Source organism: Danio aesculapii, chromosome 16, assembly GCF_903798145.1.
Source record: "Danio aesculapii chromosome 16, fDanAes4.1, whole genome shotgun sequence".
Lineage (NCBI taxonomy): Eukaryota > Metazoa > Chordata > Actinopteri > Cypriniformes > Danionidae > Danio > Danio aesculapii.
The window spans coordinates 6,225,680-6,240,030 of record NC_079450.1 but is presented as its reverse complement, the minus strand read 5'-3'; the positions used below and the strand labels follow the sequence as shown (position 1 = coordinate 6,240,030).

At 36.5% G+C, this 14,351-nt stretch overlaps 1 protein-coding gene across 1 annotated transcript in view; it reads right to left on the bottom strand.

Annotated features, from left to right (window-relative positions):
• The window catches only part of nek10 (NIMA-related kinase 10), a 43,035-nt gene that overhangs the window by 18,923 nt on the left and 9,761 nt on the right, over positions 1–14,351 (bottom strand). Inside the window, exons 10-23 of the mRNA XM_056476148.1 lie at positions 14,054–14,140; positions 12,227–12,451; positions 10,954–11,093; positions 9,819–9,880; positions 9,652–9,726; positions 7,566–7,630; positions 7,057–7,159; positions 6,841–6,969; positions 6,623–6,760; positions 5,940–5,985; positions 4,149–4,270; positions 2,570–2,672; positions 1,609–1,684; positions 1,388–1,517 (exon numbers count right to left, since the gene is read on the bottom strand). Of these exons, the coding sequence (XP_056332123.1) occupies positions 1,388–1,517; positions 1,609–1,684; positions 2,570–2,672; positions 4,149–4,270; positions 5,940–5,985; positions 6,623–6,760; positions 6,841–6,969; positions 7,057–7,159; positions 7,566–7,630; positions 9,652–9,726; positions 9,819–9,880; positions 10,954–11,093; positions 12,227–12,451; positions 14,054–14,140 (1,501 nt within the window). The remainder of the gene's footprint in view (positions 1–1,387; positions 1,518–1,608; positions 1,685–2,569; positions 2,673–4,148; positions 4,271–5,939; positions 5,986–6,622; positions 6,761–6,840; positions 6,970–7,056; positions 7,160–7,565; positions 7,631–9,651; positions 9,727–9,818; positions 9,881–10,953; positions 11,094–12,226; positions 12,452–14,053; positions 14,141–14,351) is intronic.

Sequence of the window (14,351 nt, the reverse complement as noted above, 5' to 3'; positions counted from 1 at the left end):
TTATTATTTTTTTCAATACATGCAACATTTCATATTAAAACAGTAAATGTATTTTTTAAAGTGAGAATTGTGCCCTCTAGAGGGGTTAAAGTAAAATAAAGTAAAAAATAATAATAATAAAGGCTTTTGTATTCCTGTTGTTTATTTAGGGGTAAATTCAGGATTTTATTAGTTTTTTTTTATTCATTTAGAGATTTAGATATCTTTTTGTTAAATAAAAATCTGATTTCGCATCATGATTATAACTTAGAAACTTGTTAGAAATGGAACACATGAAAAGTATTGCATTTTAAAATGAAAACATCTAACAAAATAAAATCAAATAGTCATTTTATTTGGTTTTATTCAATAGTTGCAACTTTACAGATCATTTCTCTCCCTCTCTATTTGTTTTTGTAAAATTGATAAAATCCCGGATTTTAATCAGTTATCATTATTATAGGTTAATGGATCATTTTTTTGTCATTTAAGGCAACATGGTGTTTAAAGGAAATTTGTGAAATTGTCTAAAAAAGTTATATTTTTAAATAAAGAAATGCTGGGTTCTACACAATTCCTTCATGTTGTCACAACACAAATCGATTAAGTTAACTTAATTGGTTTTACAAATTTAAGTGGATTGAACATAAAACAATAAAGTTGTTCCACCCAAAAAACTCACTTTAAATAAGTAGTTTGAACAAGCAGCAAAAATTTTTTTGAGTTTTTTGAGTGTTCTTAAGATGATTTTTTCAACATTTTTAAACAAATAGGCATGTAATTTCTGCATATTAAAGAAATTAGCACAAATTAAATACAATCAGCACAAAAAAAAAATGCATTTATAAAATCTGCTTCACACAGGTGAATGGGCTAGTCAGACCACCTGTAGAACACTCCTTTCTCTCTCTCTCTCTCAAAAAAAAAAAACAAACACTCCCCTTAACTCTAGCATCTACTGTAATTCTCTGAGGAATAACAGTCCCTCTGTGTAATTAACTCTTGTTGTGTGTATTGCCTCTTCATGTTGAATTGCTGAATGCCTCCCCCCCAAAAAATCTCTTCGGACAAAAGTGTCTGCTGAATGACTAAATGTAAAATGTAAATATTGTCTGCCCCTGTAATTCAAATTAAATGGGTTTTTGATTATAGAAACTCTCTCTTTCTCTCTTTCTGTATCAACAATCTGTAGCACAGAGGAGCCAAGTGTTTCTTTTATTTTACATATGGTTGTTGTTATTGATTTGACCCTTTACCATATGTTCATCAAATGCAACAAAAGTGTTATCAATAAAAAGTCATTTCAAAAGCATAAAGCTTTAGTCAAAGCCCAGAGTATTATAATGACTGACTGATCCTTAAACAATGCACTGCATCATGATTTCATCAGGAAACGTTAAACTGTGACCTTAGTAGCGAGCGAGAGCATGTTAGCGCTGTAGAACGGAGGGTTGAGAGTGACTGTCTGATAGAGGATACAGCCGGCGGCCCAAACATCTGCCTTCTCACCGTACGGCTCGTTCTTCACAATCTCTGGACTGACACAGAAAACACACACAAAGCCCAACACATGTTCATCTGCATATGACGGGTGTTTGAGAACTGTAAATAACAGACTTCAGTACAAACCAGCAGTACAGTATCGTCCCCACCACTGATGTCAGCTTACTGTTCTCCTGTTTCTGTTTAGCAAGACCAAAGTCAGCTGGAAAAATCAGTAGAAATGGTATTATTTATGCATTGTGAAGCAAAATTATATACAATACACAATAAACAATGGTAACGCTTTACAATAAGGGTCTATTAGTTAACAAACATGAATAACATGGTGCTTTTGAAGTGCTTTAACTTGCATGTTATTCCAGTTTGTTAACTCTTTACTAACATGATTTACCAATAACAAAGCATTAGTTAAGGGAATTAGGAACCTTATTGTAAAGTGTAAACTACTTCAACATCTAATGTGTTACTAACATTTGTCCATTTTTTGCTCATGTTAACTAATGTATTAACTAATGCATTAAATAACATTAATATATGTTTAGATTACACAACATATTTCATTCATTTTCCATTTATTCTTCAGCGCTCGCCACAGCGGAATGAACCGCCAACTATTCCAGCATATGTTTTACGCAGCGGATGCCCTTCCAGCTGCAACCCAGTACTAGGAAACACACATACACACACATTTAGATATATACAGAGAATTAAGTTTAATCGATTCACCTATAGCGTATGTGTTTGGACTGTGGGGGACTTGGAGGAAACCCGCGCCAACACAGGGAGAACATGCAAACTCCACACAGAAATGCCAACTAGCCCAGCCGGGACTCCAACCAGTGACATTCTTGCTGTGAGGCGACAGTGCTAAAACCACCATGTCACCTCTTATAATTCATACATTTTATTTAAAATTAAAATATGAACTTGCATGTGGTATATGAAATTTGCTTATACTTCCATGTATAAGATTTATATCTTGTCAAAAATGACTAAGAAGAGATCTCAAATCTAGTAAACTGCAGTTTTTCCTCTAATTTTGATCTCTACTGTAGGAATGGAGAGGTAAAGGATGAAATCAGCTTACTAATGGTGACTTTATCTCTCTCTCCGAGCATGATATTATTGGGTGTGAGATCTCTGTGGATGATCCGCTTCTCCTTGTGCAAGTATCTCAAAGCCAGACAGATCTGTGGAGATGTTAATTAACTTTTATTAAACATTTTCTTGATTGTGATGAGATACTTTGCTTGTTCTGTGTGAGTGCTCATCAAAACATTTTACAAGTGTGGGAATATAAATTAATATAATCTAGTTTCAAATGAACAATAATCTACATATAACTGAAAAGTTCTATTCTTTGGTTTTTGATTACATCATTTTATTAACAGCCCAGCCATGAGGGACATTTACCTTTGTCTTTCTGACTACAGGCTAAGCCAGAGTAATGCAAATGCTAACGACTCTGCCTTTGTCTTCTGGTGATGCTTTCATGCTACAGAAACCCTTTTGTTGATAACTTGTGTGGTCAGTTGCTGGGCCGGTTTTTAACACCTATATGCTGGTTATCATGCTGAATTCAATACTGAATTTGCATGCTTTGTTTAGCCATCTCCCCTCCTCCTAAGACAATATAGACAGGACATCTTTGTCTCAATTGAGACTTGTGATAAAACTCGCAGACTGCAGACCTCCAGTAGGCTCTGCAGACACATGGACTTCTCGAAGACGCTGTTTGACTGCAGATTAACCAACACGTCTCAATAAAGGAATTCTGCTTGTTTCGAGTCTCCTGGACTGGGTTCTCTTCTATATTCACTCATTTATTTTTTTACAACACAAGTTAGACATTTTTCTGTATTTTTGAGCTAATTTACTGGCAGCACTGTTGCAAGCAATTTGCCACCACTGCCCATTTACAGTAACTTACCTGTAAAAGATTTTACAATAGCAGGGCCCTACTGCAATTTCATTTTACAGTAAAATAGCCTTACCGCAATTTCTTTTCGAAATGCCCTTTAGCACTTTCTCATTATACAGTATGACATTTTTTACAGTTACTTTATTTATACTGTATTGTACTGTACATTTATTCACATTTTAGACTGGCAGTACAAAACCTTTATTTTTAGTATTTACTATTGAATTTAATATATTCCAAACAAGTGATGAGATCATGTACAACAGTATTTTTATTATTTATTGTTATTATTATTTTATAATGTTGTATAATTTTTAGTTTTTATTACTATTTTACTATAATAATTTATTATTGACTGTTATTAATACCATTGTTATTAATATATATTGTGTATTATTATTGTTATTTATTAATAGTATGAATTATTATTATTATTATTATTTATTATTATTATACATTTATTATTGATTGACTGATATATTATTATTTATTATTTTAACCATTTTAAATGGTTTACAAGGGTAATTTTCATTCATCAATCTATTTTAAATACATTTTGTGATCATTTTTTTCATTTACTACAGCAGCAGAACTTGATTACAGTACCGCAAACAACTAATATGCATGCTAAAATGACCCACAATGCAGGGCATGTACAGTAGCGAACTATAAAGAATGTATGTGGTATTTTACTTGGTGTTTTTGCAGTAAATAAAAGCAAAGTTTAACAGTGTATGTTTGTCACCTGTATAAAGATGTTCCAGACTCTCTCCTCTGTGAACGTCTGCTTTTTCTCTTTCAGAGAGCTGAAATGCTCAGCCAGAGGAGCTCCCTCGATGAGCTCCATTACAATGTAGAGTTTATCAGCTGAGAGGATAAAGAGAAGTCAAAATTCTAAAATACAATAAATACACTAAATTATACACCATTTGACTCTGAGGCAACAATAAAAATGTATGTGTGCATGGATATAAAATTAAACTTCCCTTTTTGGTTTCTACATTAAATATAACATACCAAAGTTATTTTAAACAGGAAAAAAAGTTAATTAAATGCAAGTGTGAAAATAAAAGATATGTATGATAGGTATGTACCATTGTCAATGAGTGTAAAAAAAAGCCAACCAGGTTGGACCCCATTTTGCCTTCAGAACTGCCTTAATCCTTCGTGGCATATAGATTCAACAAGGGACTGGAAATATTCCACAGAGATTTTGATTTGCACATCCATGAAGCAAATCTCCCGTTCCACCACATCTCAAAGGTTCTCAAATGGATTGAGCTCTGGTGACTTTGGACTTTGGAGTACAGTGAACTCATTGTCATGTTCAAGAAACCAGTCTGAGATGATTCGCGCTTTATGACATGGTGCGTTATCCTGCTGGAAGTAGCCATCAGAAGATATGTACACTGTGGTCATAAAAGCTATGGTGTTGACACGATGTTCAATTGGTACTAATGGGCCCAAAGTGTGCAAAGAAAATATCCCCCACACCATTACATCACCACCACCAGCCTGAACCATTGATACAGGGCAGGATGGATCCATGCTTTTATGTTGTTGACGCCAAATTTTGACCCAACCATCTGAATGTCGCGGCAGAAATCGAGACTCATCAGACCGGGCAATGGTTTTCCAATCTTCTATTGTCCAATTTTGGTGAGCCTGTGTGAGTTGTAGCCTCAGTTTCCTGTTCTTATCTGACAGGAGTGGCACCCGGTGTGGTCTTCTGCTGCTGCAGCCCATCCACCTCAAGGTTGGACGTGTTGTGCGTTCAGAGATGCTCTTCTGCAGACCTCAGTTGTAACGAGAGCTTTTTGAGCTACTGCTACATTCTCCTCTGACCTCTGGCATCAACGAGGCATTTGCACCCACAGAACTGCCGCTCACTGGATATTTTCTCTTTTTCAGACCATTCTCTGTAAACTCTAGAGATGGTCGTGTGTGAAAATCCCAGTAGATCAGCAGTTTCTGAAATACTCAGACCAGCCTGTCTGGCACCAACAACAATGCCACGTTCAAAGTCACTTAAATCCCCTTTCCTCCCCATTCTGTTGCTCGCTTTGAACTGCAGCAGATCGTCTTGACCATGTCTACATGCCTAAATGCGTTGAGTTGCTGCCATGTGATTGGCTGATTAAAAATTTGCATTAACTAGCAATTGGACAGGTGTACCTAATAAAGTGGCCGGTGAGTGTATATTCAGTATAAACTATTGTTTACCTGAATGACATTTTAAGGGATGTCTTCTTTAAATCATGATAAAAAAATGTATTTGATTTTTTTGCTCAAAAATAGTACAATTAAATGGCACACATTCTACTTTATTGTTTTGATATGTGAAACCCCCGCCCCCCTTCTGTCTTTGTCCTATTAATTCTAATTCCACCAAATTTATTTCTGTTAATTATAAAACATTTTTGCCATAATTATCAAACAATTATTATACCAGAGGTCTAAACCTTTAAACTTCGCTGTACTTGCAACTTTGAGCATGTGTGTGTGTATGCAAAAAAAAAATCTAAATAGTATTTACCTTCTAAAAATGTTTTGAAGTATTTTACAATGTTCGGATGAGACATCTGAAAAAAGACAGATTACATATTTCAGCCTTGTGTTCAGTGTTTAACAATTTCATTTTTTAATAGGAACAAAATTTCACTCAAGATTTTTTTCAATACTTCCATGGTGGAATCCGGCTCTGCTGTAGCCAGTTTATTCATTTATTTTCCTTCAGTTTAGTCCCTTATTTATCAGGGGTCACCACAGTGGAATGAACCGCTAACTATTCCAGAATATGTTTTACACAGCGGATGACCTTCAAGAACAGCCAATTTAGTTAATCCAATTTAGTTAATTCCCCTATAGTGCATGTGTTTGGACTGTGGGGGAAACCAGAGCACCCGGAGAAAACCCACGCCAACAAGGGGAGAACATGCAAACTCCACACAGAAATGCCAACTGATCCAGCCGGGACTCGAACCAGCAACCTTCTTGCTCTGAGGTGACAGCGCTAACCACTGAGCCACTGTAGCCAGTTTATTCATGACAATTACAATTTTTTAATGCTATTATTAGTAGTATATTATTTATTAAATGCATATTTATATTTAATAATTAGATCTACTATTTCATTAAAATAGAGCCCTAGGTGGACGTCTAATTTGAATGAAGTGGAATAAAATGGTGGAGCTGTTTGTGAATGAGATGCACATTAACCTGTTCTTTAATGATGGTCATTTCAGACACGATCTTCTCAACACTGCTGTCTCTGGATCTCTTGTCTTTGCCAAAGGCCGGATTGTGAAAGTTGACCTCTTTCAGTGCCAGAATGTTCTGTCCGCTTAGCTTACGGACCTATGAGTGGGTGCAAAAAACAACCGTGAACGACTTGATTTAACTATTAACCAACAATAACCAGCACAGGTCATCTTAACCTTAAAGACGCTGCCAAAGGCTCCGCTGCCCAAATGCTCCAAAACCGCATAACCATTGACCACTCTTATAGGAGGACGGTTCTGGTTTACCATCTCAATGCTTTCCCTAAGAATATCCAACTCTTCTGGCTACAGATAAACACAGATGTAATGTAAACATGCAAGAGAGAAAATATTACAGTGTGTTTTAGGAGTGTAAGATCTTCAGGATCTTACAGATAAAAGCATGATTTTCTCTTGCAGCGGTTCATAAGCAGTAATGTCTCGTACGTAGTGACCAACATCGATAAACACCTCAAACAAATCTGGAGAAAAGAGTCTGGAAAAAAGAAACATTTAGAACAAACAGATATTTTAAAATGGTTTCATAAGAGTAAGGATATTAAGAAATAAATAAATGAAAAACATCTATATCATGCAGAAAAAAATCTAAAAATAAATAAAAAAAAATTAATTAATAAATTATCTTTAAATAAAATTAAAGAAACAAGGAACTAAAATTATTTCAATTAAATGTAACAATACTAAATAAAAATAGATTCAAAAAAATGTACAAATAAATCAAACCACTTGTTTCGTGCAGATATTATATGTAGAAATAATTAATTAAATTGATATTGCAAAATATAATTATTAAAAAAATGAATAAGCAAACCATTTGCATAATTAAAACAATAGAATAAATGCCATTTAATTCTATAAAATAACAAAAATAAAAGAAATACCTTTTAAAGTGATGTCTATTGCGCTCCATACTAAAGAGGAATCTCAGTGCTCTGAAAGCATAACACTTCAGAAAATAAGGAGCAACATTATTATCTTTAACACATACTTACAGTAAATAAACAGAAAATTAAGATTGCATTTAAAGGGGTGGTCCACAATGATATCATATATTAAACTTTAGTTAATTTGTAATGTAGCTGTGTGAACATAAACAAATTCTCTCAATGTAATATGCTCAAAGTTCAATGCAGACATTGGCTTTCACAGAGTTAGCTTAGCAAAGCCTACAGTGAACGAAGTTTGGGAACTACAAAAAATTGCATCCGGGTTAATGATGTCATAAATCCGTCAGGCTACGAGCATACACCCCATGCAGCAAAGGAGCGTGACCAGATGCGCTGTTAGAGCAGAGACGCTTCCTAGTGACATGGAGCCTATCCGCAAATCACAGCACATTATGTTAGCTGACCAATCAGAGCCTTTTGAGAGCGGGCTTTTGATGAACTAGGAAATACGACAGCCGTTTTCATGTAAGCAGAGTAGCTGTATATATTCAAAGTAAGATATTTGAAAAAATAACGTGGTTTTTTACAAATGAAGCATGAGCCCACGTTGCTTTGCATCTTATAAACACAACCAAGCCTTAAAAATACAGTCTAGACCATCCCTTTGATTAATTCCATGTAAAACTATCATCTGCCAATGCAATCTATACTGTACACTAAAAAAAAGCCTTTATATAAACACAAATATTTTAGCATCAGTATTCCTTTTTTCATAATAATTTCAACCCTGGCTCCTTCTGAAAACGTACCGCTATATACATTTCTGGAGAGCACCAAATATGTCCCAGGAGCTACGTTTTTTTGCAGTTTTTGTTTTGTGAATCCACCAGAGGCCGCTGTGTACGCTTTTTAAGATCTCAAATTTCTCTGGCGAGTGCCATTCACACCTGCTGTTCTTATGTAAATCCACCAGAGGCCGCTGTGTACGCTTTTTAGGATCTCAAATTTCTCTGGCGAGTGCCATTCACACCTGCTGTTCTTATGTAAATCCACCAGAGGCCGCTGTGTACGCTATTTAAGATCTCAAATTTCTCTGGCGAGTGCCATTCACACCTGCTGTTCTTATGTAAATCCACCAGAGGCCGCTGTGTACGCTTTTTAAGATCTCAAATTTCTCTGGCGAGTGCCATTCACACCTGCTGTTCTTATGTAAATCCACCAGAGGGCCGCTGTGTACGCTATTTAAGATCTCAAATTTCTCTGGCGAGTGCCATTCGCACCTGCTGTTCTTATGTAAATCCACCAGAGGCCGCTGTGTACGCTTTTTAAGATCTCAAATTTCTCTGGCGAGTGCCATTCACACCTGCTGTTCTTATGTAAATCCACCAGAGGCCGCTGTGTACGCTTTTTAAGATCTCAAATTTCTCTGGCGAGTGCCATTCACACCTGCTGTTCTTATGTAAATCCACCAGAGGCCGCTGTGTACGCTATTTAAGATCTCAAATTTCTCTGGCGAGTGCCATTCGCACCTGCTGTTCTTATGTAAATCCACCAGAGGCCGCTGTGTACGCTATTTAAGATCTCAAATTTCTCTGGCGAGTGCCATTCGCGCCTGCTGTTCTTATGTAAATCCACCAGAGGCCGCTGTGTACGCTTTTTAAGATCTCAAATTTCTCTGGCGAGTGCCATTCGCACCTGCTGTTCTTATGTAAAATCCACCAGACGCCGTTGTCGACTAACTGACTGACTGACAGACTGACTGACCGACCGACTGACCGATCGACCGATTAAACCCTGCCGTCATGTTAAGCTTTTCTCTGATCTCAAGTCCGCAGACGTACGTACGCAAGCCAGTGGGAAAGCCGTCCATATGGAGGTAAGCGGTGAGCTGGTAAGCGCAAAAAAGGTATGCCATTATACCGCCCCGTAGCATTCATTTTAAAGACAAAATGCAGACATACCTTCCTCTGGCTACATAATTCGCGATCGTCTATGTTTTCAGAATGAGCTTATGTTGCACCAATATTCAGTAATAAATACATTTCATAATTAAGTATAACTCACATTAATCATGCCATACCTGTAGAGATTTTGCCTGAGGTTCTTTAACATTCTGCGGCAAAATCAATTTGGCGATAATATACACACCGTTCTCCTAAAACAGAATTAAAGCCCAAGCACTATGAAAACATGAGATGAATAAATGTCTTTAATTGAAAAATCCGAGGAAAGCACCTGATGGAATACCTGCACCACATTATGCGCGGTGGTATCATCCAATACAAGCTCGGTTATCGCTGCACAGCATGCTGAGAACAGGAACAGGAGTTGCTTTTATTAATTATGGCTTTATTATATTATCCAATTCTAGCAAAACATAACTGAATGGATCCTTATGTAAAAAAAGTAACGTATCTCAAACATATCTGTCACAGTTTATTTGTCTCACAAAAATGCTTAAGTCATATTTTATCCCACAAATACTTGAGCTGTTCTACAAGTGATGAGAATTTCTAAGCTTAACAGACAAATTATAGGGTTCCACATTGACCTTTATTAACTAAAAATTTACTACCTTTATTAACTAAAAATTAACTAAAAAACTAAAAACAGACTTTCCATGACCTATGAGCACTGAGTGGACAAAAAGAATAATATTTATTTAATTGTATGAGTTCATTTCTTTGTTAGGTTACAACATTAATACAACATTAATTGGTACATTAAACCAGTGTTTCCCAACCCTGTTCCTGAAGGCACACCAACAGTACACATTTTCAATCCCTAATCAAACACACCTGAATCATCTTATCATGACATCAGAAGAGACTCCAACACCTGAAGTTAATGGGTCAGAAAAGGGAGACATCCAAAATATGTACTGTTGGTGTGCCTCCAGGAACAGGGTTGGGAAACACTGCATTAAACAATGATTCTTTTACACCAGACTAAGATTTTAAATGCGTGACTTTATACCATTTGCAGTGAGATAAATAAATGAATAAGTGTCTCTGTGGGTCTGCAAAGCATGTGAGACTGTCTGTGGCAGTATTGACAGTTCTCGAGTATACAGAACGAGCGGTATGAAACGGATAAAGGAGAGAGGATTTTCCCTTACTTAATCGCTTGCGAATGTTCGTTTATATTGGGCAGACACAAAAAAAGTGTAAAGGGATGTTAATATTAGTAAAAAAAAATGTACTAAATATACTTCAGCTGCCATTAATATTCCCGCCCAAGTAAAGTCTGTGTGTGGGAAGTACTGAGTCTACGATCTATTACAGCCTGTTAATTGTTTTATTTTATCAGATGAACAACAGCAAGCAGCACAACTCCAGCAATTATTAGGGTCATACTTCCTGTATTTTCGGAGTCTGCTCACCTGACTGCAGACTGATGGTGTTCTCTGCTGTTTCATGAGCGCTCACCACCGCTGACACCTGCTGACTGTGGATTCTACCTGCTGCATTGGCGCTGGAAATTGTATCAATGGTGGAGCGGTCGGACACCAACACTCGTTCTCTGAAAAAAATAGTCTACTATGATTTAAAGTACAAATAAAAGGTCCTAAGGTGCCCTTTTAAACAAAACTGAAAATGAGATTAAAATGTATAAATTAAAATGATGTAATGTAATATATGTGTGTGTGTGAAAAAAATAAGATTGCAGCAAATACAATTTTTTCAAAACCTCTGCGGTCACATAGACCCATAGACTTTGATTAATAAGCACACGAATGCAGCAGACCAGAAACACAAGCTCGTATGAAAGTTTCGCATGTCACTGCATTGCAAAGTTCAAGCTTGGTGAACTCTGACCTGTGAAATCGCATCACGTGATTGGGTGAGACCAATAGAAGATCAAAACATGACCTCTCTGAGAATAATAATAATAATAATAATAATATTCTGAGAAGGTCTTTATAAAAGTCTTAAAAAGCTATTGAAATGTCCTTTAGGATTCCTGCATATACTCTGTGAAACCTACAGCTAATTGTGTTAAAGCAAGGTTGGAACTAAACTCTGCAAGTCTGTGGCCCTTCAGCAACTGAGTTTGACACCCCTGTTCTAAGAGCTAAGCCCCTTTTAAAGGTTGCATAAAATTAAAATTAAAATTTTTAGATGTTCTGTAAGTTTTAAGGATATCTATTATCTGGTGTGGTCCAAACTAGTCACAAAATTCACATTTTGAAAATATAAAGCTGCTATAAACATCCAAAGCTTGCAGTTTGTCACTTTTGCCTAAATGGATCATTAATTTTTTTTTTTTACGTCACCTCATACTTCAGTTTCTCATCAAATCTTCTGACCAATCAAATCCTCTCTAGTGTCTGACATGCCCCGCCCCCTTCAAGACGCTTCTCATTTGATTTTCTTTTAATGCGCTTGAGCTCAACCACTCTCACTGGCAGAGCTGTGAGAAAAACAAAACACTATTGGCTGTCATTTTTTTTTAAAGGGGAGGTGCTCCTCTATGCCGCACCCTTTCTTCATTTTTCAGTTGAGATTATGTCAAACATCGAATAAAAAAATGCACATTTCAACTCCACGAGACCTTTACGGATGAAATCCTAGAACTGTCCCTGTCCCCTATTATGCAGTAAATAATGCTGAAAGTGAACAAGCACATGTAATATCAAAAATAGCATGACCCACCCATGTAAGATGCGCAGTAGTTGCTGCACGCCGCCCCAGGCCCGGACCTCAGCACTGGTGTCGGGATCCTGACAGAGCTGAACCAGAACCCAAACGGTGCTCCACAGTAGCTTCAGGTGCTCAGAGTGCAGGAGACTGAGCAGAACCGGCACACCATCACACTGACGCAGCTGATCCCGCACACACTGCACCGAGCACAGTAACCTCAGCAGCTCCGCGCTCAGCCTGAGTATGAGTATTAAAATAACACCTTTGATTATTTTTATCATAAACACAGGGTTGAGGGTGACACGGTGGTGCAGTGGATAGCACGATCGCCTCACAGCAAGAATGTCGCTGGTTCGAGCCTCGGCTGGATCAGTTGGCATTTCTGTGTGGAGTTTGCATGTTCTCCCCCATGTTGGCGTGGGTTTCCTCCGGGTGCTCCGGTTTCCCCCACAGTCTAAACACATACGCTACAGGTGAAGTGAATAAGCTAAATTGGCCGTGGTGTATGTGGTTGAATGCAAGAGTCTACGGGTGTTTCACAGTTTTGGGTTGCAGCTGAAAGGGCATCCGCTGTGTAAAACATATGCTGGAATAGTTGGCAGTTCATTCCGCTGTCAACCCCTGATTAATAAAGGGACTAAGCCGAAAAGAAAATGAATGAATGAATGAACACAGTGCTCAGCATAATATATATTATATTCTCTATAGGTTACTATACAATGTATGTATGATGTTTGTGTATATATATGTTACATTAAAAGATGTAATGTATTTGCAAAGACAAAACTGGAAACAAAATAACTTAAGATCATGAGGCAAAAATTTGTACACCCAAATAAATAAGTAATATTATATTAAATAAGAGAACCATAAAAAATTTACCTAATCTTTACCTGAAGCCCAAACTCTTATTTTAATGGATATAAAGCTGTTTAATAAAACTGCTTTGTTTAAATGCACTGAGATGTGTTGTACACTGAGAAATGGATTAAAACATTCATTTAATAAGGAGGTGTCCTTATAAAATCGATATTTAATGATAGTTATCGATATTTAAACTAAATATATATTCTTAATATTGCTATTACTGCTATTATTTATTGTATTGCTAAATAAAAATAATTTTTTTTTTTATCCAACACAACCACAAACATTTGAACAGTAATATAATATTTTTTTTTCGATCTTGTAATTGTCAACTTACAACATCCAAATGTTGTACTTAATTTCTTGAAACAAAAAAACTGATGACAGCTGAAATATCTGCGAAATTATACATCACAAGCTTCATGCGTTTCTAAGCGCATAGTTGGTCCAATGAACAGCATGTGCTCTCAAAAATTACCTTTTTTAGAAACAACATTCACAACTCATTCATTCATTCATTCATTTTTTTCAGCTGATTCCCTTTATTAATCAGGGGTCACCACAGTGGAATGAACCACCAACTTATTCAGCATATGTTTTACGCAGCGGATGCCCTTCCAGCTGCAACCCATCACTGGGAAACATCCCATACACTCTTACATTTACACACATACACTACGGACAATTTAGCTTACCCAATTGCCCTATAGTGCATGTGTTTGGACTTGGGAAACCAGAACACCCGGAGGAAACCCACATCAACACAGGCAGAACATGCAAACTCCACACAGTATTGCCAACTGACCCAGCCGAGGTTCAAACCAGCAACCTTCTTGCTGTGAGGCGATTGTGCAACCCACTCTCCACCGTGACGCCACATTCACAACTGATCAAATTTGTAAAATGTCCATGCAATTAGAAAAAAACTGTTTTTCTAATTGTGAAGGATATCAAAAACATAAAATAGCATACCTTTTCGATAGCAAGTCATAATCTTGCAATACATCTAGAAGATGCTCCACAACTGAAAGCTCGCCGATCTTCTCTTTGCATTCTTGACTAAATGAGAATTTTAGATTAACACCTTCATGCTTATGTAACTGCTATATATATATATATATATATATATATATATATATATATATATATATATATATATATATATATATATATACAGTTAAATATACAGTTGAAGTCAGACATATTAACCCCCCCTTTGAATTTTTTCTTTTTTAAATATTTCCCAAATGATGTTTAACAGAGCAAGGAA